This window comes from Dipteris shenzhenensis, chromosome 17, assembly GCF_047967505.1.
Source record: "Dipteris shenzhenensis isolate YYH24624 ecotype China chromosome 17, Dip_SZ_1.0, whole genome shotgun sequence".
Lineage (NCBI taxonomy): Eukaryota > Viridiplantae > Streptophyta > Polypodiopsida > Gleicheniales > Dipteridaceae > Dipteris > Dipteris shenzhenensis.
In genome coordinates, this window is record NC_141612.1 from 51475525 (window position 1) to 51498215 (window position 22691).

Below are 22691 nucleotides of genomic sequence, written 5' to 3' on the forward strand. Positions count from 1 at the left end.
ATCTTTCTGTATTTCTTCAAGTGTCCTCTCTTTTCCTCTCCAGTTTGCTGCACCCTCGTCCCTTTTGCTTCATACAAAATTACATAGCTAGGTTTAGAAGGAGCGCACTTGGACATAAGAAGATTCATCCACCAGAAAGAATCGAAAATGCCATGCGCATGGCTGTATGGCTAGATATTTATATAATCTGAAGGCAATTCTATTAGAAGGCTTCTCTCTTCAGACAAAACAGCGCTATATTGGGAGAAAATCGACCAAGGTCCATCCTTCCGCTTAGAGGATTTGAAAATTTTCAAAGAAGCTTTTTACAGGATCAAAAGCATAGTCAAATTCAATTAATCAAACTTCTGTAAACTAGACACAAAGTTGGAGGCTGCAAATGCGGCAGAACCCCCAAGCACTGTAATAAAAGCAACAGCAAACTGTACAACCACCTGCCATGTTGCCTCTTCTGGTACGAAGTAAACAATAGCTGGACCAGCTAGCAGCAATACTAAAGCAAGTGTTAAAAGAGATCCAGGGGTGCTTGGGTCCGTTGCTGCAGACAGAACACCAAATTCTTCAGCCTTTGAAAGAAGGCCCAATTTTTCTATCGTGGAGAGAGAAAGTCCTGCATTTTCCGCTGCTGAGAGAAGGCCTGCCTTTTCAGCTTTTGTCAACAATCGCAGCTGCTCAACCCTCGACAGTAACTTCACAGCAACAGGTTCCCCTGAGACTTTATCCCGCAAGCTTGCAGACTTGTCCCCAACTTGCAAAACCTGCACCTGGAAAGAGAGCTTCACGATTAGGACAATTTCTTATAATATTGTTTGAATTTTCTCAACAATCTCGATTTTCTTGGTTCACAAGACTAGGCATCAATATCTACAAGCAACACATGACCATAAAAAGCGAAAGAAACAGGTATGAACAAATAACATGTGTTAACGAAGAAAACAGTAACGAAAGTGAAAACTTATACTTCGTTGGTGGAGCCCATCAAAGTGCTCTACTGAAAGCGTTTCCTCGAGTTCTGATTTCTTGTTCTTTAATGTTGATGCTTTTACATTGAGACTGCAATAATGCTTGAACAGAATCGATGGTAACGAGACAAACAGTCTCATATACATTCTGGACTTGGACTTCAAGCTCCAATCATGTGATGGAAATAAAGGCTGCAAGAGTCTACAATTTGTTGCTTACAAACATACTTGGGTCCGTACGCGTATGGTTGGGTGAACCATACGCGTATGAAATAAATTTTCCATACGCGTATGATACGGCCAATCATACTTGCCTTTTTTTGGGGGGGAAATGGGATTCCCAGATCCTTATGAAAACGTTTTTTTAATCCGTTTCATGACTTTAAAATTAATACAAGTTTGAAGTTGAAAGTTTGTAACTCTCTTTCATTAAATGTGTAGCCTATTGTTTTAGGTTGTAAAATTAGGTCACGTATGATTCAGCCCAAGGGGCTGAACATACTTCCATACCCGTATGCGTATGGTAGCATATGGAACTATGCTTACAAACTCCCTTCTTCCCTCATCTCTCTCCTTTATTTTTCTGCTTGCCTTTATGAAGGTTTATATATCGTTCTGCTCCAAGACAATACATAAAAGCAGATGACTTCTTTAATCAGGACACCTGTAGCACCAGATTATTAATTTATAACAATGATAACAGGGGAACATGACGTGTGTCCAGGAGCACTAGCCTTAAAAGTGGCACTGCAACACAAAAAGCAACCAATTGTTGGGATATCTCAAGGTGTATGCCCCAGGCACACCTTGGGTTCTATGTGTGTGTGCTAGAGGCACAGTTAGGTGCCCATAAGCACTGTTAGGTGGTGGTAGATGCCACATAGGCTGATTGAGAGATTCTAGGAGCTGATTGAAGAGATAATTGTGGAGCTTGGTGGCTCATGTAGGGGTGCCTACATATGGACCTCACCCTTCTTCATTCTATAAGCATTCTCTTGTTTTGTGTTCAGCTCCATGCTTTCTTTTCACTTCTCCAACATGGTATCAGAGCACTATGATCCTCCTTGAGCCCATTTATGCCATGTCATCATCTTCTTCCCCACCTCCACCTTCGTCTCCATTTTGCCCCTTTCTGCCCAACCACTTGGAGGGCTGAATTCTCCTCCTACAGGCGGCCTCTTCTAGAGTCCTTCTGGCTGGGGAGACCCTTCGTATAGACGACCTTCCACATGCAAGGAACTAGAGAATGATCGTCACTGCTAGTAGCCATTCCTCGAATTCTGTCGAAGCTCTCTTTCGTGTATTCTCCTTCTTTGCTCCACCTCTTTCTAATTCCTTTTAGGGAAAGCTTTCCCATACTTTGGACTTTCTTGTATCCAAGTTTGAGCAGCAATGGTTGTATATTCGAGGAGAACAGAGCCAAAAACCAGTCAACATTGACGACGTTCCAACCAGCAACGCCGCGCGACATTACGCCTGACCTCTGCAGTAGAGATTCGCCCATATGAGAGCTTTCATTTGAGCTAGAAAGCCCTCTTTTCTTTGCTTTGAGAGGGAGATCCAAGCCCTCCAAGATCAGGCCTCTGTTTTGGACAGTTTTGACAGTATTATGAATTTGGTGCTACATTAGATGCTACTTTGGCATTTCTGATATTTTAAAGTGTTGAATAGCATCAGTACAAATGTGGCTACAACTTTCTTTTAGGTTTCTATACCTGGATTTGCTTGGAATACTTTCATTTAGCCACCTCTATCAAGCATGCAAGTTGAAGTATCATTTCCACTATGATTTTTATTATGGAATTTGGTTACAAGTCTTTTCTACACCAAATGCTTATACTTTGAAGCTTTTCAGTTTTTTCTAGCCTTGTAAGAGAGTAGACACTGCCCATTTTGGGTTAGACCCTCTCATGGCTACCTTCTTGCATATTGATAAGTCAATGGTAAAGGCTTTCACACATGGCAAATGAAAATTAAGTTTGCATTGATGAGGGAAAACCTCTGGGGGCTTGTCAAACCTGCTTCAACTTCTTCTTCAACAGCCTCTAATGCTGGAGAATCCTCAGCTCCTACACGCCCGGCACGAGATCTTGCTAAAGAGGAGAAAGCCTATGGCATTCTTGCTCTTGGCTTAGGAGATGACTATATTCATCACATTTCTGATATGGAGTCTCCTCCTGAAGCTTGGCAAAAGCTTGATATTCTTTTTGGTGCTAGCTCTCACATCTCAAAATTGTCACTTAATATTGCTTTCTTTAAATTGAAGATGGCTAATGGCACTCCCTTGGCTGCCCATGTCAATCACATGCGGAGTCTCATGACTCAACTTGCTTCTATCAACTCTCCAATCACTACGGATGATGCAATGGCAGTATTGCTCAAAAGTATGCCTGAAGATTATGATCATGTTGTCACCACATTGAAAAATCTTCCTAATCCTACTCTTGAAGGTCTTATTACTGCCCTTCAAGAAGAAGAAAGGCACAACGAACTCCAGAGAGGCAATGACACAGCCTATGCCATAAAAACTCAAATGAGCAAGTTTCCACCTTGCAAACATTGTGGGAAGACCAATCACCTCTCAAAAGATTGCTTCAAGATCAATCCTTGCAAATATTGTGGCAAAAACAATCACCATGAAAAGTTTTGTAAGGCCAAAAAGGAAGCAACTACAAAACCAGAAACTGCCAATTTACTTTCGGTTGATGTGCCTTCACAAGATAAGGCCTCCTATGATGATTATGCTTTTTGAACCAGCTCCACATATGCTCAATATCTCTCTTTTATGTTGAATCAAGGTACTCTGCCTGGATAGTCCTCCAAAATGAATGGAATAAACTATTGTGTTCTTTGTAAACACCTCTGGTCACCATATGATGTAGGCCATGTGTATGTGTTTAGCTCCATGGTACCTCCTGCAAACATTGTGTGCATGTACATGCAGGGGAGATAACCATTGGGGGGATCTTATGTATCCCTTTGTTTGACTTCACACCCTTGGGAACCCTTGCTAGCATGAGATCCTAGCCATAGATTTATCCTTGACCACCATGAGATGGCTTCATGCTGCAAACATTGTGTGCATGTACATGCAGGGGAGATAACCATTGGGGGGATCTTATGTATCCCTTTGTTTGACTTCACACCCTTGGGAACCCTTGCTAGCACGAGATCCTAGGCATAGATTTATCCTTGACCACCATGAGATGGCATCAGACACTATGTGACTAGATGTATCCTTGACGGAGCTGATTGAAGAGATGATTGTGGAGCTTGGTGGCTCATGTAGAGGTGCCTACATATGGACCTCACCCTTCTTCATTCTATAAGCATTTTCTTGTTTTGTGTTCAGCTCCATGCTTTCTTTTCACTTCTCTAACACCAATCCCTGTAACTAATCTAGCAACTAAAGTACATTACCAATTACCTTAGGGCAGTCCTATCACCACACCATAAATGCACAAATTGTGATGATCTAAGGTTTGCATCATAGAAAATGTCAGTCTCAAATTCTTCAAGAAAAATCATGCTCCTCCATATGCAAGGCATATAGATGGGGCAGCAAACATGGGAGCTGTAGAAATATGTATTTATTAACAGAGCATGAAAAAGAATGTCCCTTGCCAATACATCTGGCTTTTCTTAAAGGTAAATGAAAACCACCTGGCATGGCCTTGATCGTCCTGACTTGGCTGCCCAAAATCCCCTTTCTATTACCATGACTGTCGGCTGAGATGTGCACATCATCCTCAAAGGGATGCATGCGTAAGTCCAATATTGACAAACTTCGAACATGATATATTGACAGATTGAATGAACAATCCAGGGCACAAGAAGCAACAAGCTAAATGGAATAATGGGGGAAACACCCCAGGGCCTACTCTCCTCACGAAATTACATTCATGTGTCAATTTCATATTAGGGTGTTTGAACTTTGAATGGCATTGCTCCTTCTAGGCACCATGTATCACATCCACCCCTCTTGATTCTTGCTTGTTGAAGTACCCATTCTTGATTTACTTTGTAAATGGGTAGGTTCTAGGTTCATAGGGTCAGCTACCAAACTCTAATTCTACGAGGATGCTGTTGATACTCTCAGTATGCTCTTAGGCGCTCAAAGTGACAAGAGATGTACTTCGGCTTTTGCTTTGTACTTGCCTTTTGAGCTTTTAGCCTTTGACTAAATGAGTAAAGATTTCTTGTTAGAAGTATAAAAATGGAAGGCTGAAAGCCAAGAGATAAAGATGAAGTTTATGTTTTGACTATTTCTCTAGCAAGGAATGGATTATGCTTATTATTAGTGCTACTAACCAAACTCGATCAATCTCTCATTAACAAAGTAAAGAACCTAAAGCCCTTATACTCGGGGATGGATTGAATGGACAGTTGTGGAAGGGTATGCCCTTTCAATGGGACAATTCCCATGACTCACAAGAGCTACAAGTCTTCCAAAGGGGCATACACTCGCCATTTTATTCGTAATGTTAGCCTCTCATTAAGGGTTACACCTTCACAAAACACCTCTTCATGTAAAGAAAGATGGATCATACATTTCCGACATTAACACATATATTCTTGCTCCTCTACTATCATTAGAGTCTTCTCTCTCTCCTCATCTTACTAATGATATTCAATTACTAGGATTTTTTACAGTGGTATCAAAGCAAAAAACTCGCTCTTGCCTGTAGGGAATGCCCATCATCTTCTGGCTGCCACCTGATACCAACTTGCGCTAGCAGATGCTACACATATTTGTGCATAGAAAAGATTCACAAATGATGGAGATATGCAATAAAAAGATTCATCGGCTGCCCCACATGATAGTGACCTCTCTATCCTCTCATGTCACCAAATGACGTGAATGGGCACAACCAGACTCACGTGCTTGGGCTTTCCAAGACCATAGGGGACACGATTTTACCAAACAGACGTACCTTGTCATGAAAAGTACTACCTCTTCACTCAAGGAGCATACCCAGTCATGAAACGTCACACCTTTTTACCAAAGGACACACCCTTTCATTATGAAGGGTCACGCTTTTGAGACTTCTCTCATGTGAAGAAATGCATACCTCATACCAAGGGTCATACCCATTCGCGAAAAGACACACCTATCCTTGAAAGGAAATACTTTCTCACAAACGGACACCCCCATTCGCGTAAGGACACTCATTCCAAGGGACACATCCCTTCAAATGGACACACCCTTTCATGCCAAGCGCACCAAAAATTGCCCGCATGCACCCTTCACGTCTAGAGACAATCTTTCACAAAGGGACATACAACTGAAAGATGGGAAATCATCTCCATGGATTTCATTACAACCTTGCCTCATTTCATCCAAAGTTAACGTAGAGTTTTGGTTATCATTCATCGGTTGTCTAAAATGGCACATTTCACTCCTTGCAGGAAGAGTGTTCAAGCTCCAAACATCACACCGTTACTCATACAACATATACTCCGACTCCATGGTTTGCCAAAGAACGTCATCTAAATAGAGATCCCAAGTTCACTAGTCACTTTTGGATTTACCTCTTTGAGTCTTTGAGCACAGCATTACTATTCAATTCAGCTTATCACCCAGAATCAGATGGTCAGAGTGAAAGAATCAATCAAGATACGTTACATCACTACATCCAATCCAACTAATATTTTTGGGTCATCGAGTTCGCATCCAATAACTCTATCTACAATGCTATCAGCCTGACTCCTTTTCAAGTAGCCTATGGACACACTCCGACGGTACCAACATATTTTGTAGTTCAACAGCAAGTAGCCGTAGCTGATCAAATTGTTTAAAACGTGCAAGATGTCCTAGTGCAAATCAAGGATCAAATGAGCAAAGTGCTCCTCAGCTCACTAATAATATTGAATTGCCACGATTTCTTACAGCTTGGCTGACTTTTTTGAGAGACGCAACTATATAAGGCACAAGGCAGAATGCTCCTACTAAGTATAAAGGCTGGGCCTTCCAGATGAGATACGAGCTTCTTCTCTTTTCCCACTCCTGGCCGAGCCATTCAAAAGGCTGGGCTGCTCTTGTTGAATGGCTTGCCGCTTGGAGAGCCGTTGCTGAGCTTAGGTCACTCTAAAGCATGCAACTCTCGTCCGTTTGGCTTTGTTATTCAGAGATACTCTAGGAAGGGGGCCAACTGCCCCTAGTGGTGTTCCTGCACCCTCACCCACATGCACGTGTATCTCCTTATGTCTCCATTCTCAAGTACAATGAGCACCCTTCCTCGCTCAGTCAATAGCATGTGCAAGCTCGAGAAAAAATGGCTTGCATGACTGTTACATTGGTATTAGAGCTTCCTAAACTTCCTTCAGGTGATCTTGTAAGTAGTTGTAGTAACAATGTCTTCTACACAGTAGCCTCTTCACCTCAATTCTAATTGGAGTCCCAGACAACGAATGGGGCGAAAAAGGCATGTGATGACGTGTTCCCACAAGTCCGCCATAAATGAATTATGAGAATCGTCCCCCAAAGCACAAGGTCAGTTTCCAACATGGAACCACCATTCAATGCAGCCATTTTGATAGCCGTGATACCACCAACCATGGTAAAATACATGCCCAAACGTCCGAGAAACATTCAGTTCCAGTTGGCCAAAGACTTAGCAGAGTAGGCTTAGCATAGTCACGGAAGAGAAGCTCGATAAGCCATGGATGTTGCCCAAAGCTGGTTTTATCAAAGTCAGCAATTCTCGATGCACTATCTTTAGGGTTACAGAGAGAATTATGTTGGTCTAAAGACTCTACAGAGAAAACTCATGTTCAGCAACAACATGTCTATACGGATAAACGAGAGAATGACATAAAATGAGAGAATGGCACAAAAAGAAGCAAAGGCATCGAGTGAATCCCTGAGGGTCTCATGATTTCACACCTGACCTATGTTGCAATGAAGGTCAAAAGTTGGTCAAGTTAGTGGGGGTTAGGATAATTAGTACTTGGGGGGGTCCAAAGGGATAAGGAGGTACTATATAAGTATCGTCCTCTCATGTACAAGCACACTTTTTGATGTGACATCTAATCCTATCTACTCTCCCTTCCTCCTTCCTGCCTACGCTCACTCACTCTCTCTCTCTCTCTCTCCCCTACTCCCTCTCAATCTCTCCCTCTCTCTCCTACCCCTTCTCCTCCCTTCTTACCCTATCTCTCTCCCCCTTCTACTAGTCTATCCCCCTTTCTCTAAATCTGCCCCTACCTCCTTTTCTACATTGGTATCAAAGCACTTTCCTTAGGGACTTGCGCAAGACCCTCGCCCCATTGCTTCATCCTAGCTTCAACGACCAGAAACTAGAGAAGGAACCAGAAACCAACAAACAACAGAGCCCCTTCTATATCTGTTGTCCAATTGAAAGACTAGTCTCTGCTCCTTGTAGAGGAGATACATCGAGCTAATGGTTTTAGGATTCAGAGATTGGTGCTGAACGAGAGGGCGTAGGACTACGAGAGGGCTACTCTAATTGAGCTTACAAAGCCAACCTCGCCATCACTGTCGCCCAACCAAAGGGCAGCACTGACTCGATGACCGCGCATGGTGAACCCTGTAAACTACTCGGTGCTTTCTATCAATTCAGACAACGGATTTTGCAGAGGCGTTTGAATGAAATGATTGCGAGTTGCCAAACACATATACTTGAACTTAAGAGTTTGCAATTAAGCTGGAATTAAGACTTATACGATTAAACACAAAGTGACATCATTGAAAATTGCAATATGATTGAGGGGCCAAGACGAGCCCCCCCCCTTATCCAGGCTCACTTTATTCTTGAAAATAGAGATACAAGACCAAGGTGCAATGTGTTAGAATTATACATATAATTCAGCAGTGACCAATGTAATTTAATAAGCTAGTTAGGGGAACTTTTCCCTCTTTAAGAGGTTTTTCCCCTTAACTGCAGTTAGTCTACTAACTATGGTTAGTGACTACTAAGGTTTTGTCACTAGGACAAAACCTTATCTCACTCTTTCAGTTGTATCACACTTACACTCTTCTATTGCAACTAAGCTCTCAAGCTTTCAGCTCTCAAATCACTCTCTTGCTCTCTCTCTCTCCCCAAATCTTACATTTGATATCAGAGTAGGTTCAAGAACTCCGTGCTCCCTGCTCCCTTCAGCTCCTGCTGCACATTCGCCTTCCAGCACCAGCCCAACAGCTTCCTGCTCCAATCGTTCATCGCCCGTACAGATCGTCCGTACAATCTGTACGGACTCATTCCGTACAGTCTCGCGCCGTACCTGCTCTTGCCGTACCTGCTGCTTTCGTACTTGTCGTACCTGCAGTCTCGTCGTCTGTACATGCGATCGTACGGCTCTACAGCTCGTCACCGTACAACCTACAGTTCCCCGTCCGTACTTGCAGGTGTACATGTGCGCACAAGCAGCTGTACAACATCCGTACGCTGTACGGATTTCGAGTTTGCTGTCTGTACATTCGTCATACTGCCACACATGCAGTCCGTACCTGCCATCCGTACAGTACATGCGTTGACTGTATGTACTGTCCAACGTCAGCCAACCGTACAGTCCTGTGTCAACCAGCCGTACATCCATTCAGCACATGCCGTACTTCCGTACAGCAACAACCCGTACAATTATCTGCCGTACAATTGTACGGACTGTCAGTTGTGTCGTTGATGTCCGTACAGGATACATCTATTTTCGCTGATTCCTACAATTCTGTTCTAGCAGATTTTGTTTCAGAGCAGATTTTCTTTGCAAGCATTGCAGGCACATTCGGAGGTTTAGCCCAAAAATTTGGGGCTTTCTGCTGAAATTGCAAAATTTGGGGCTTTCTGTGCTTTTGCCCCTTTCTGGTTGCAATTTCAAGCTCGAAATTTGGGGCTTTCAGTTTTGCAGTACAATTTCTTGCAAAAATTTGGGGATTTTGTGATTACACTTGCAATTTCGCAGTGAAATTTGGGACTTTTGCAGAGAGAGCGCAATTCTTGCAACATTTGGGGCTTTTGATCAATTTGCCCCTTTCTGGTTGCAATTTCAGGCCTATTTTGGGGCTTTTGTGTTAGGAGAGCAATTTTAGAGATTTCAGTTCATACTGCCTTTCTTGAAGTGTTTTGCAGCACTTTAGGCAGATTCTGGAGAGTTTTTGATGCTTGGACAGATTTCTGGCAGTGCAAGTGCAGAAATTGCATTTACAGCCACTGCTTGGCTGTGTTTTTTGGGAGTTGTGCATTTCATTCCCAGTAAGGGAATTCAGTTTTGTATCTACTAAAATCTCTTTCTCAGATATGGCCCAACAAAATCAGAATGATTTCCAGTTCGGTGGTCTTTCACAGGAAGACAAGTTGGATGGTACCAACTACTCCCTCTGGAGTTTTATGGTACGCAATATTCTGATTTCTCGCAATTTATGGGATTATGTGAATGGGGGTGAGATCCGACCAGCAGGTATAGCACCTAATACCCCTCCCCAGCAAGGAGGTGGAAGAGGTCGTGCACAGGGTGCAGCTGCAGGACAAGTTGTTGGTGCAGCTATAGCCACTACTCCAGAGCAGAAGAGATGGGATTCACGGGATGCCTTAGCTTTGTCATGCATCTCTCTTTCAATGAAAAGATTTATCATTCTGCATATCAGGTCGTGTAAGACCTCGAAGGCAACGTGGGATATCTTAGAAAGCATGTATGCAGCCCGGAATGATGCAAGGGTATCTTTCTTGAAAAGAGAGTTAAGTAATACACATATGGAAGAGGGTGACTCCATGTCAGTCCACCTCACAAAGCTACAGGATCTCAAAGAGCAATTATTGAACATTGATGAGATTATTCCTGATTCAGAGATGATTACCACCACTCTGAATTCTCTTCCTGAGTCTTATCTCAGCTTTCATACCTCGCTGAACTTATCATTGAGGGAGGGGTGCAAATCCTCTCAGTTTTCATGAATTGATAGGACTTCTGCTTCAGGAAGAGCAGACCAGGAAAAACTTGGCTTCACGTGCAGGTGAACAAGCTATGCTCTCAAAGTTCAAGTCAAAAACAAAGGGACAGGCAAAGACATCAGTAAATCAGCCTTCCAATGGGTCAGGACAGCCTTCACAAAAGGCTAAGAATGATGCAAGTAAGCCCAAGAAGAAGGGTTTTTGTCATTACTGCAAAAAGCCAGGTCATCACATTGCAGAATGCAGGAAAAGGCTTGCAAAAGAGAAGAAAAACAGCTCCAGTATGGCTGTTTCAGATTCAGCTCCTCATGCAGCTGACAGTGGGGATGCTGCAGCCAACTTTGTTGGACAGGATTATGCCTTTTTATCTTGCATTTCAGATTCTAGGCTGGCTGCTCCAGATGCTCAGGATAGTACAGCCACTTGTAATGATGATACATATGCCTTTTTGACTTGCAGTTATGATCCTTCCACGGATGCATCAGCTTTCAGTGTCAATGAAACACTGAATACTTGGTATTTTGACAGCGGTGCCTCCAAGCATATCACTTCTACGAAGTGTCTCTTTACTTCCTTGCATCCACCTCCCGTTGATAAGAAAGTCACTTGTGCCAACAACTCGTCATATTCAGTACGTGGTACAAGAGAAGTTGAGCTTACCGCCATTGATGGCTCAGTTTTCAGACTTTCAGATGTCTTGTATGTGCCTGGTATCACCAAGAATCTCTTTTCAGTGTCCACTCTTAACAGGGCTGGATTTCAGGTCATCTTTGAGGATGACAAATGTGCTGTCCAAGACAGGGAAAATGATTATGCCTTGAGATTATCTGGTACTCTGCTGCGTGGGCTTTTTCAGCTTGATCTTTTTGAGAAAAGAGCAGCCCATGCTCTTGCAGTTTCTACTCCTACTGCTGCCATGCAGAATGCAGAGTTATGGCATGCCAGATATGGCCACATGCATTACAACAGCTTGATGACACTTCAGAAGCACTCTATGGTTGATGCATTGCCACCTCTTGAGATACTTCCTCCACATGCCTGTGAAGGGTGCATTTTAGGCAAGATGCACAGATTCCCCTTCAAAAAGGATGGTTCAGTTAAAGCTGTCCGAAAATTACAGCTTATACACAGTGATGTATGTGGTCCCATGAGGACTCCATCATTGGGTGGTCATCTCTACTTTGTTACTTTTATTGATGATTACTCCAATTTCACTTGGGTCTTTGGACTGAAGCGCAAATCAGAAGTGTTCATAGTGTTTAAACACTTTTCAGCCATGGTTGAAAATGAAACTGGACTCAAGATACAGACATTGCGCACAGATAGAGGTGAGGAATACTTGTCTGCAAATTTTGATGCTTTTCTGAAAGGCAAGGGTATTGTGCATCAGCTCACAGTGAGGCTGACCCCTCAGCAAAACGGCAAAGCTGAGAGGAAAAATAGAACTCTTATGGAGATGGACAGATGTATGCTGAAAAGCAAATACATGCCTCACAAATTCTGGCTTGAAGGTCTAATGTGAGCCAACTACATCTTAAATCGGGCTCCCACTAAGGCTTGGAAAACAAAAACTCCCTATGAAGTCTGGAATGGGAGAAAGCCTTCAGTGGATCATTTCCGTGTCTTTAGATGCCTTGCATATGCTCATGTGCCAGTTGAATTTCGGCATAAGTTGTCAGATAAGGCAATTAAGTGGATATTTGTTGGGTACAGTGCAGAAAGCAAGGGGTACCGTCTCTACAATCTTGCTACACGCAAGATCATTGTCAGTAGAGATGTGATATTTGCTGGAGTTTTTGAGGGGTTACTACCCATTGCCTTGGGTTCCCCCGCTGATATTTCTGATGCAAATCAGAATTTACAGCCACCTCCCCATGCTCCAGTTCAGCCACAGGATGTCTTGCCACCTCCACAGGCAGTGGAACAGGTGGTTCAGCAAGAAATTACAAACATACATGCAGCAAAAACAGTCCCAAACTGGCTGTTACAGACTCTCACGGAGAGTAAGATTGATGCTCCATTACCTAGCAAGACTCGCAGTGCAGTAAGGCACATGGAAGGTGCTAATTCAATGGAATGAGCATATGCAGGTACTCTTCTCGATGAGGAGGAGCCTGCAACATTCGAAGAAGCAAAGGACAATGTGCATTGGATGAATGCCATGCACAATGAATCGCAGTCCATTCAGAAAAATCAGACTTGGGATGTCGTAGACTTGCCACCAGGTAAACATGCCATTGGTACACGATGGGTTTTCAAGGTGAAACAGAAGCCAGATGGCTCCATTGACAGATACAAGGCAAGGCTGGTTGCCAAAGGCTATGCTCAGAAAAAGGGCATAGATTATGAGGAGACTTTTGCTCCTACATCCCGGATGACCACCATCCGATCTGTTATTGCAATGGCTGCACATTTTGAGTGGAATGTTCATCAGTTGGACATAAAAACAGCCTTCCTAAACAGAGACTTGTTGGAAGAGGTTTATGTCAAACAACCTCCAGGCTATGAAATTACAGCAAATGCACTTCAGGTATGCAAGCTAAATAAAGCTTTGTATGGGCTGAAACAGGCCCCTCGTGCATGGTATGCCAAGATTCATGTCTTTTTGACCAGCAAGGAGCTGCACAATAGTCCTACTGAGAGCACCCTCTACATCAAGAAGGATGGGGGGGAAATTTTAGTCATCATTCTTTATGTCAATGACTTACTGCTCATAGGGTCCAATGAAGATAATATTGCAGATTTCAAAGCTGATTTGCAGACCAACTTTGACATGTCACATTTGGGGCTGCTTCACTTTTATTTGGGGATCCAGTTCTCTCAAGAGAGACGTGGCACTGTTATGTCTCAGTCCAAGCATGTGCAGAAACTCTTGGACAGATTTAACATGCATGATTGTAAGCCCATAGCCACTCCCATGGAGCCAGGGCTGAAACTCACAATGCATGATGCAGGAGAATCAGATGATGCCACATTTTACAGTCAGGCTGTTGGATGCCTCATTTATCTCTGCAACACTAGACCTGATATTCAGTTTGCAGTATCTCAGGTGAGCACGTATATGCACAGCCCAAAAACTATGCATTGGCAGGCAGTTAAGCGCATCTTCCGTTATTTGCAGGGCACGAAGTCTTTTGGCTTGTCATTTCCCAGGGGGGGTGACTTGCAGATGCATGCATACAGTGATTCAGATTGGGCTGGTGATAATGACACTAGGCAGTCCACTAGTGGCAATTGTTTCTTTTTGGGTAAAGCTTGCATTTCCTGGCTAAGCAAGAAACAATCTACAGTGGCTACCTCATCATGTGAAGCTAAGTACAGGGCAACTTTCACAGCAACAGTTGAATGTGTTTGGCTGCGTCGTCTATTTGCTGATCTTCATCTGTCATTGGAGGGTCCTTCTCCAATTCTCACTGATAGTCAGCGTGCCATTGCAGTGGCAAAGAATCCAGTGTTTCATGCTCGCACAAAACACATTGAGATTCACTATCACTACGTCAGAGAGAAGTTACATGCAGGAGAGATCAGTATGATCTTTGTGTCCACACATGACAATTTTACAGATATTTTCACCAAAGCACTTCCACGTGAAAAGTTTGAGGCATTTCGCAGTGCCCTGAACTTATATCCATTTGGTGATTAATCATCCTTGTACATGACATTGGCACTGCAGGGGGGTGTTAGAATTATAGATATAATTCAGCAGTGACCAATGTAATTTAATAAGCTAGTTAGGGGCACTTTTCCCTCTTTAAGAGTTTTTTTCCCTAACTGCAGTTAATCCACTCACTATGGTTAGTGACTACTAAGGTTTTGTCACTAGGACAAAACCTTATCTCACTCTTTCAGTTGTATCACACTTACACTCTTCTATTGCAACTAAGCTCTCAAGCTTTTAGCTCTCAGCTCACTCTCTTGCTCAATGCACCTTCCAAACTGATGAACTCAGTGGCACCTTCCAAACTGATGAACTCAGTGAAAACCTAGGACCTAGATACAAGACTCAAGAGCATATGTACAAGGTAGACAACAAAAAGGAGGACTCCAAGCTCAGGTTTCAACTCTTGGCTTGCCCAATCCACAAGGAAGAAGCCTGCAACAATTACCACTTACATCCAACATAAGAGGCAAGCACTAGTTTCTAGAAAGATAGTAGAAACAACATGAAATAGTGCTGTAAATGAGATAAACTTGACAATACAGACTCCCTTCGTGACTTGACCCTTTTGTAGATGAAGTCCTTGATGCCTCTGAAGCTACCTTGGGTGAGGAGAGTGTGGAAATGGGGCTGGAATGAGAATAGCTTAGAAAAACAGCCAGTAGGCTAGAGAGAGAAAGCCTTTATGGAGTGATAGCTGTAGAGAGAGAGTGCCAATGCTGATCCCAAGGGAGGGGATGTAAGAGAGGAGAGAGGAGCTGCTGCTGTTCCAGAGGTGCACAGAAAGGCAGATTTCTGCAAGGGAAATGGGCTGGAACAGTAGAGAGAGAAATTCTGCAGTAGAGAGAGAAAGACTGCAGCAGGAGAGAGAAAGGGGCTGTGGCTGCTCCAGGCTAGGAGAAGGAGAGAGGATGCTGCTGTTGTTCCAGAAGAGCTGAGAGGGGGCAGATTCCTGGAGAGGAGGGGCTGGAACTGTAGAGAGAGAATGTGCTGTTGTAGAGAGAGAAAGTGCTGCTGAGGTGAGAGAATGGCCTGGGGAGAAGCTGGCTGCACCCAAGGAGCTGGAGAGGTTCTTCTGCATCAACCAAAAGGAGGGAGAAGAAAAGTGACGAATTATTCATGTGTGGAATGAAGGGGAGAGGCCTTCTAAGAGGACAGCCCACAACCTGCCCCAAATCTACCAGATTTGGGGCCAGACACTTGGCCTGCATGCCCTGCCACTTGCCATGCATGCTGCCACATGTGTGGGACAGGTGGACTGACCTGCCAGCTCAGATTCCATGTGGCAGTCTGCCACGTGTCAGCTGCCACGTGTCACTCCCAAAAACCCTAAAATTTCAAAGTTGTCAGAATTCAATTCTGATCGCACCCACGGGTTCCTAACAGCTTGTACTATCTATTGACGTACTCTAAGGTCATAATTGAGCCATACTGAGCTCATTTGTTTGTCGTCTTATCTTGTATCTCCATTACTCTTGGCATGCTGCCAGGCCCACACCCAAAGCTCGGGGAACATTCTCTTGAACGGTTCCTAGGTCAGTATGCAATCTGTGCATTTGATTGGTCCCATGTTTGGGTACTCAGATGGGGTGTGGTTTCCCGATGTCCCTCTCAAAGAGAGGCCATCACTCTTGTGGGTCACTAATGCCCATAACCCCAAGCAAGGGGGTCCACCCTCAAATGCTAGACCTAGTCCCCATTGTCCGTAACTGAACAGTAGGAAAACATTTCATTTCTTAATAAGCATACTATTGAAAAACAAAAAGAAACAGTACCAAGCAAGTGGATACATGTTGAAGCAGGATGACATTCCCTCCATCAATCCCACAACTGACGTCCACAACTCCTTCCATAGTTGTTTTGACACATTGTTCTTCGCTAGCATCGCCTGAGAGATTTGTTGACCAACCGTGCAGCCCGTTCGTCGCTCAGACCTGCATCTCTCATGCGTTCAAGCGGTTAGGCCGTTAGTTGCAGCCCGTCAGCCGTCAGCAGGTAGCCCCTTTGCTGCCCGCTGAGAACAGGTAGCCCATCATATAAGCCCAAATCGTCCGCCGCCGGACAGTGATGAGGCTGCTCGGTGTGAGCAAGTGCCTGCTACAGTGGTTGCATCCGCTAGTGGTACAAATGTTCCTACTAACACTCACGCCCTCTCTCCTACATCTCAGGTTGTTCAGACTCAATTCCTTGCAGCATTCTCCTCCATGCTCCAACAGGATACATCTTTACAATTGGGACAGCAAATGATTAGTCATCAGTCTCAGCATTGGCCAGGTTGTCACACATGCATTACCGGACAAAGGCAAGCAGCCTATACCCCAGCATGGGGTCAAATCAGACAGCCAGAATGCATTCTCTGCACCACGCCGAGGTTTTATGGCAGGTGTTGCACGCACAGCAGGATTTCAGCCCAAGGGAACTCTTTCGATTACCATCTACGATTACATTGGATGTATTACATCAACTATTTTCCCCTTTTGGGCTTATTGAGAAGATTGTCATGCATCAAACTTCAGGTGGTCTACAAGCTGAACTACACTATGCCTCACAGGCTAGTGCATTGCAAGCACGATTTGCAAGCACGAAACAGCTTGCAAGGTCGCGATATATATGACAGTGGCTGTACATTACACATTCAGCTGTTAGCACCGACAAAGATGTCATTCCTAGGGTCATTCCACGCTAAATGTGGAGATACAAATGCCATAGAGCACTAGAGGGGTGATGACACAGGCTAAGCAGGCCGATAAAAATAGCCACCCAACATCTGAGGAGAATGCACATGTGCAAATGTGGGTAATGCAGCCATTACAGCCAAGCCATCCTATGCCTCCCACTAATACACAGGCAAATCATGCTTCAAAGCCAGTGAACATACCTTTGTATACAGGACACAAATCTGATTATTTCAAGGTGATTACAGCTGCAAATACAAATGGGGTTTTTGGGGATAGCCGCTCAGATAAAAAGAGCAGCCCACATGATGGAAACAAATATGGACAGCAAGGGGGCTGTTATATCAGTTTGCAGGACCGATACATTGCTCCAGATGATGCCCTGGCAATTCAGCACACTAATGGAAGAAATGCCTGTATTCAAAGTAGCCTACATAACCGTGACAATGAAGCAGACCTGATGGGTGAAAAGATAGCTGAGGCGCCAAGCAATGATGAGCAAATCTGTGATATTGATGAAGATGCACAGCAAGATAAGGATGTGGATGCACTTACACTCGATCCTTCTAGGCATGCAAACTTTGAGGACAAATTTTTTGAGGAGGTGAGTGTCCAGCATTGTATGGTCTCTATAAAGGGGCAAAATATCGAAGAGCACACAGATAATATCAAAGGATGCCAAAGTAAACTTACACACAATGAGGAGCAGCAGCTTGTGCAGCAAGAACAAGATATGCTTGACCGTTTTAATCTAGAAGCTGCATCACAAGACATTCATAAGCATGATGGTGGGGGATGTGGCCACAACTTTACCATACCTAATGCCCGTCACTGTTGCTCACTAGGTGAGCATACCTGGGAGCTTTGCCTTCTAAAGTTAGCAGCCATAATGAGAACAATGGCACCTCATAGGAGTGCTGTAAATGCAAGGGAAGAACTTTGGAACGATGTCCTCGTGCCGCATATATATAGTACATGACAAGTATTGCAGCTATGTAGTAGTGGCACTTGCAAAAGCAAATCCATGTGCACAGGATGAGGCTGAACTAAACTATGACGGTGATCTTGGGACTATTAAGTACAGTCCATCAAGATTGACTACTAGGAACATGCAGACATCACTAGCCTTTGAGCTAGAAATTCAAAAAAATTTTAAAAGGCTCTTTGTCCAGCAAGTTGCAGACATAGGCCAGCAAGACAAGCCCCGAGATTCAGCTGCTATAATTGCAGTCCTAATGCAATGTGATGTTGAGGGTTTTGGACCACAAATTTTGCCATATTTATCATCAGGGCATTATGCATATTTATGCTGCATGCAGTTGTTCCAGCTTGTCAACAAGGATGGTCCATAGATGTCAGTGTCACAGGAAGTCCACCAATATGTTTGCCAGTTCCTTCATGGTCACTTGCAGAATGTAATTATAGATGGGAATCGTGCTTTTGAAATGAATAGCTGCTTGATAGACAAACTTTCAAGCCTTAACGGGAATGAGTCCATTGAACTTTCAGATTTGAGCATCGTGGCTATGGAACTGAACTTTTTGATGCAATTATTTTCAAGGGATAATGCATTACATAGCCCTACGTGCATGCCACTATTTCAGCCCATTCCCAATGAGGATTTATGGAAAATTATTTGGCAGCTGACTGCCAATCCTGCAATGTTATCAATATTGGGAATTGTGCCTTGCATGGAGAGCTTAAGCAGAGGCAAGTCTGCAAAAGAACTAACTGAGCGTGAAGGAGCCACTAGGAAAGGATCCACATGCAACCTGCGGGTGTTGTGTGGAAAAAGGGCTAGAAGCATGCAATCAGTGAATGGTACTTCTATTACAGATTTGGTTGCAGGCTTGACTAGATGTTGGTTAGTTGTATTTGAGGACTATGGCAGAGACAACTTGCTCAATGATGCTCAGATGCAGTCAATATGGCATGCATACGCAAGACTATGGGTCAGCACCTGTACTTTGGGTCGCACATGGCTGATAGCCTTTGTTCTCAGTGCATGTTTGTGTTGTCTCCTTACTACCACATGGACAGCTAACCCTTGTCAGCCCAAAGCAAATGGAGGTCAAACGGGATATAGCATTTTCTTGTTTCATTCAATGCCCCCTCCTTGGTCTACCAAAACAAGTTCAAACAATGTGTTTGATTATTTTGTTGTCACAGGGATGGACTTTGGTGTATCCAGTGACAAGGAAAGATTATGGGACCATGCCTACATGACTACTAGCAGGCCTGATTTGTCTCTCTCAGGTTATTTGGCTGTTCGGAGGCTAGATGCACCATGTTTCGGCAATTGTGCCATCTTTGGAAGACATCCGAAAGACATACATGCTAGCATCCAAGTATTGGAGCCCTATGTTGTCTCTTATGTGACAAGTCTAGATCCAAGGGATGTTGAGGAATTAGAGAAACTCATGGAGTTGTTGGAGTCCAATTGCAGCAGCTATAATGAAGATGATTTTCAGTTCTTGACATTTGGCAAGGACAACATAACCAGAGACACAATGCAAAGACAGCTCATGGAAGCTACCATGTCGGGGATACTGCAAAGCAATCGATGCTTCCCATGTAGAGAAAAGTGGACATCAAGGCATAGAGAGGTCCGCAAAATAAGTGCCTTGGAGACCGCCAATCTCTGTATGATTTCAGAGCTTCTTCCTGATGAGCATGCTAGGTGGGATCAACGCTTACATGACCCTAGCGGCACTACAACTTATGGAGACAACAACTATCTTACTTTTCCTTTTGACCCGGGTGGCATGCATGATTTTTTTTGCAGCAGCAAGGAGCCTTTGTTTCCAGCCACCACTTTGCAATTTTGAGGACAAAATTTTATTGAGCAGGGATGGTTGTAATGAAGGCCAAAAGTTGGTCAAGTTAGTGGGGTTAGGATTATTAGTACTTGGGGGTGTTTGCAAGATAGAGGGGTCCAAAGGGATAAGGAGGTACTATATAAGTACCGCCCTCTCATGTACAAGGACACCTTTTGATGTGACATCTAATCCTATCTACTCTCCCTTCCTCCTTCCTGCCTACGCTCACTCACTCTCTCTCTCTCTCTCCCCTACTCCCTCTCAATCTCTCCCTCTCTTTCCTACCTCATTCTCTCTCTCCTACCCTTTCTCCTCCCTTCGTCCCCTATCTCTCTCCCCCTTCTGCTAGTCTATCCCCCTTTCTCTAAATCTGCCCCTACCTCCTTTTCTACATATGTGAAAATAACCAGAATAAACCAAGCACGCATTTGTTTTGGCTTATGCTGATTGAGGCTTGCCCGTCTTTGGTTAGCTGAACACTAAATGTAAGCGCCAAACTAAAGGTTCACAAGCTGCTAGCATGGCATTCTCAATATACTAAGTTGATATGCCTCTGATAGGCAGCATTGTTGGCGTCTTCTACGTTCTTCATGATTGGCAAGGTCAAACTCCTTATCCACCACGGGAAAGGGTCTAGGCAGGTATTTCGTAAGGGCAAGCCTCACAAAGAAGAAACTTCAAACGCTGAAGTCTACATTAATGGAAGGGGATAGTGCAGCTTTATCGGGAGAACTTCAAGACAAAAAACATAGCGAAAATTGAGAGACTTGTAATGGACGAGAATAAAACCTCCTTGAAATGCGATAATTTCAGGCACGCATAAAAGTTAACCTCGAAGTAACAAGTATGACAAAGCTTTTGCCACACAAGATACGCCAGGACCAACTCGCGCCACCACAGAAGGACAATCGGGAGCTTGGATGTTAGGATGGTGATGGAAAGAAGCATCGAATGGGAGAACGCACCCGTTTTCCTCCAATGTAGCGTGTGCCACTGGATTCTAGCCCACCGGACTGCGTGGCGCAAGTGACGAGAAGCCTGGCCCTGGCGCCGTTGCACGCAGTAGAATGGTGCAAGGGGCGAAGGGCAGGCAGCGGCGACAGAGCGTGGCAGACAGATTCGGCCATCACGGCAGAACCTCACAAAATCGAATTGCAGATTGTTGCACGTGAAGAAGATTGAGGTGATGGTCTCATCCATGTTGCCCATAATACCCCTGCCCAACCATGCTTCGCCACGTCATTTCCACTCTTCGTTATCTTGGACAGCGAACGCAGCCAACCCTCTTTGACACGTGTCTTGCAAACTCTCACTCAGTTTTATCTCCTTGAGCCTGCTTTACTCCTGGATGAACCTTGCCCCAAGCTATTGAGGAGGGTAGAACTTTCTATGGAAAACTCTCAAGTTCTGGAAACGTACATAAACATCACAAAAATAGAGGGTAGGATGAACGAAGCCTCTAATGCATTGCTTGTCTCATGACCTTCAGGATATCCACAAGCGTCTCGCATCAACCGACAAAGGTGCTGCTCAAAAGGCAAGAATGCTCAAGGCCCAAGTCGCCAACCTCTGCCATGAGTATAATTGGCTACATAGTTGCAGTTTGTTCCTTCTCTTTATGGGCAGAGTTCCCCCAGAACATGAATTCCCGCAGTGGTTTCATGGGGCATTTCAAGGTCGATGCACCCTTCGAGATTATAGGTTTCAGGAAGGGCTTTTTTCAAGCTTCTGTGTCAATTGAGGTGGAAAGAAATTGGTTGCTTGCTTGCTGTGTGGGCTACTGTGGAAACGTCAACATTCCTTAGAGCGCAATGTTTAAAGTGGATGACATTCTCCAATACGAATGCTTGGTGTGGCGAGCTTTTTGCTCAAGAAGTGGCTAATATTGCAGCTACACTCGGACGGGTCTTGTACGTTCCTCCAATCCAGCTTAAGAAGGCAACGCCGCAAGCTTGTGTGCTTTGGGACAGAAGGCGTGAAACTCCAACTCGGTTGGAGTTCACGCTATCTAATGGATGGGATATCATTGTATTGGTGGTGTTTGGATCTTTCCCCAACGCGTGTTACTCTTGAAGGCAACCAGCTCACTTTGCCCATTACAAAAGAATCAAAGTTCCAAGATCAGACAACCCAGCAGAACTCTGACTCCAATGTCAACCATGCACCATAGGCAGGTGCATCATGCGCAAAGTAGCCCACATAGCCTACGCACAATGAAGTAAACTCCAAAGAGCATGCAGCCCAGGTCTCTAAAAAAGGCCCTGGGCCTACTAAGGAGGTCCCTAAGGATACTTCCAAACAACAAATGGTACAGCAGTTAGAGGAGGACGAAAATTGACAATGTACGGCAGAAAACGTACGATAGAGAGAAAGCACGGATCATGAACATTTCTACCATGTGGTTTCGACCTCATGCACTCCAAGATATGTTAATCTCAAAGTTGTCAAAGGGGTGGCACGCCATTAGACATTCAAGAACATCTATGCCCCATTGGAAGATCTCATGGAGGACGATGAAAGGGATAGTAACGCGTGAGATGGATATGAATAATCTCAGCGTCCTGAACTAGCATATTCGAGGCATGTGTGCCAACTGAAAGAAGCAGTTAGTCATTAGGGTTCTTAGAGCAATGAAGCCCCACATCGGCGCTCTACAAGAAATTAAAACACAG

General features: G+C 44.2%; 1 protein-coding gene across 1 annotated transcript; it reads right to left on the reverse strand.

The window, feature by feature from the left end:
• Window positions 1–302: 302 nt before the first annotated feature.
• Window positions 303–21225, reverse strand: LOC147892268 (uncharacterized). Its single transcript, XM_087388696.1, has 2 exons — window positions 20985–21225; window positions 303–764 (listed from the first exon to the last, which is right to left on the reverse strand). The coding sequence occupies exons 1-2, from the start codon at window positions 21144–21146 to the stop codon at window positions 336–338; spliced, it is 591 nt and encodes a 196-aa protein (XP_087244822.1). The 5' UTR covers window positions 21147–21225; the 3' UTR covers window positions 303–335.
• Window positions 21226–22691: the final 1466 nt, after the last annotated feature.

Excerpts from the sequence above, each read along its gene's own strand:
- LOC147892268 (XM_087388696.1), bottom strand. The coding sequence starts at position 21,146 with ATGGCCGAATCTGTCTGCCACGCTCTGTCGCCGCTGCCTGCCCTTCGC. Across the intron at positions 765-20,984 it reads GCTACATTGGAGGAAAACGG|GTGCAGGTTTTGCAAGTTGG; the intron begins GTGCGTTCTCCC and ends CTCTCTTTCCAG.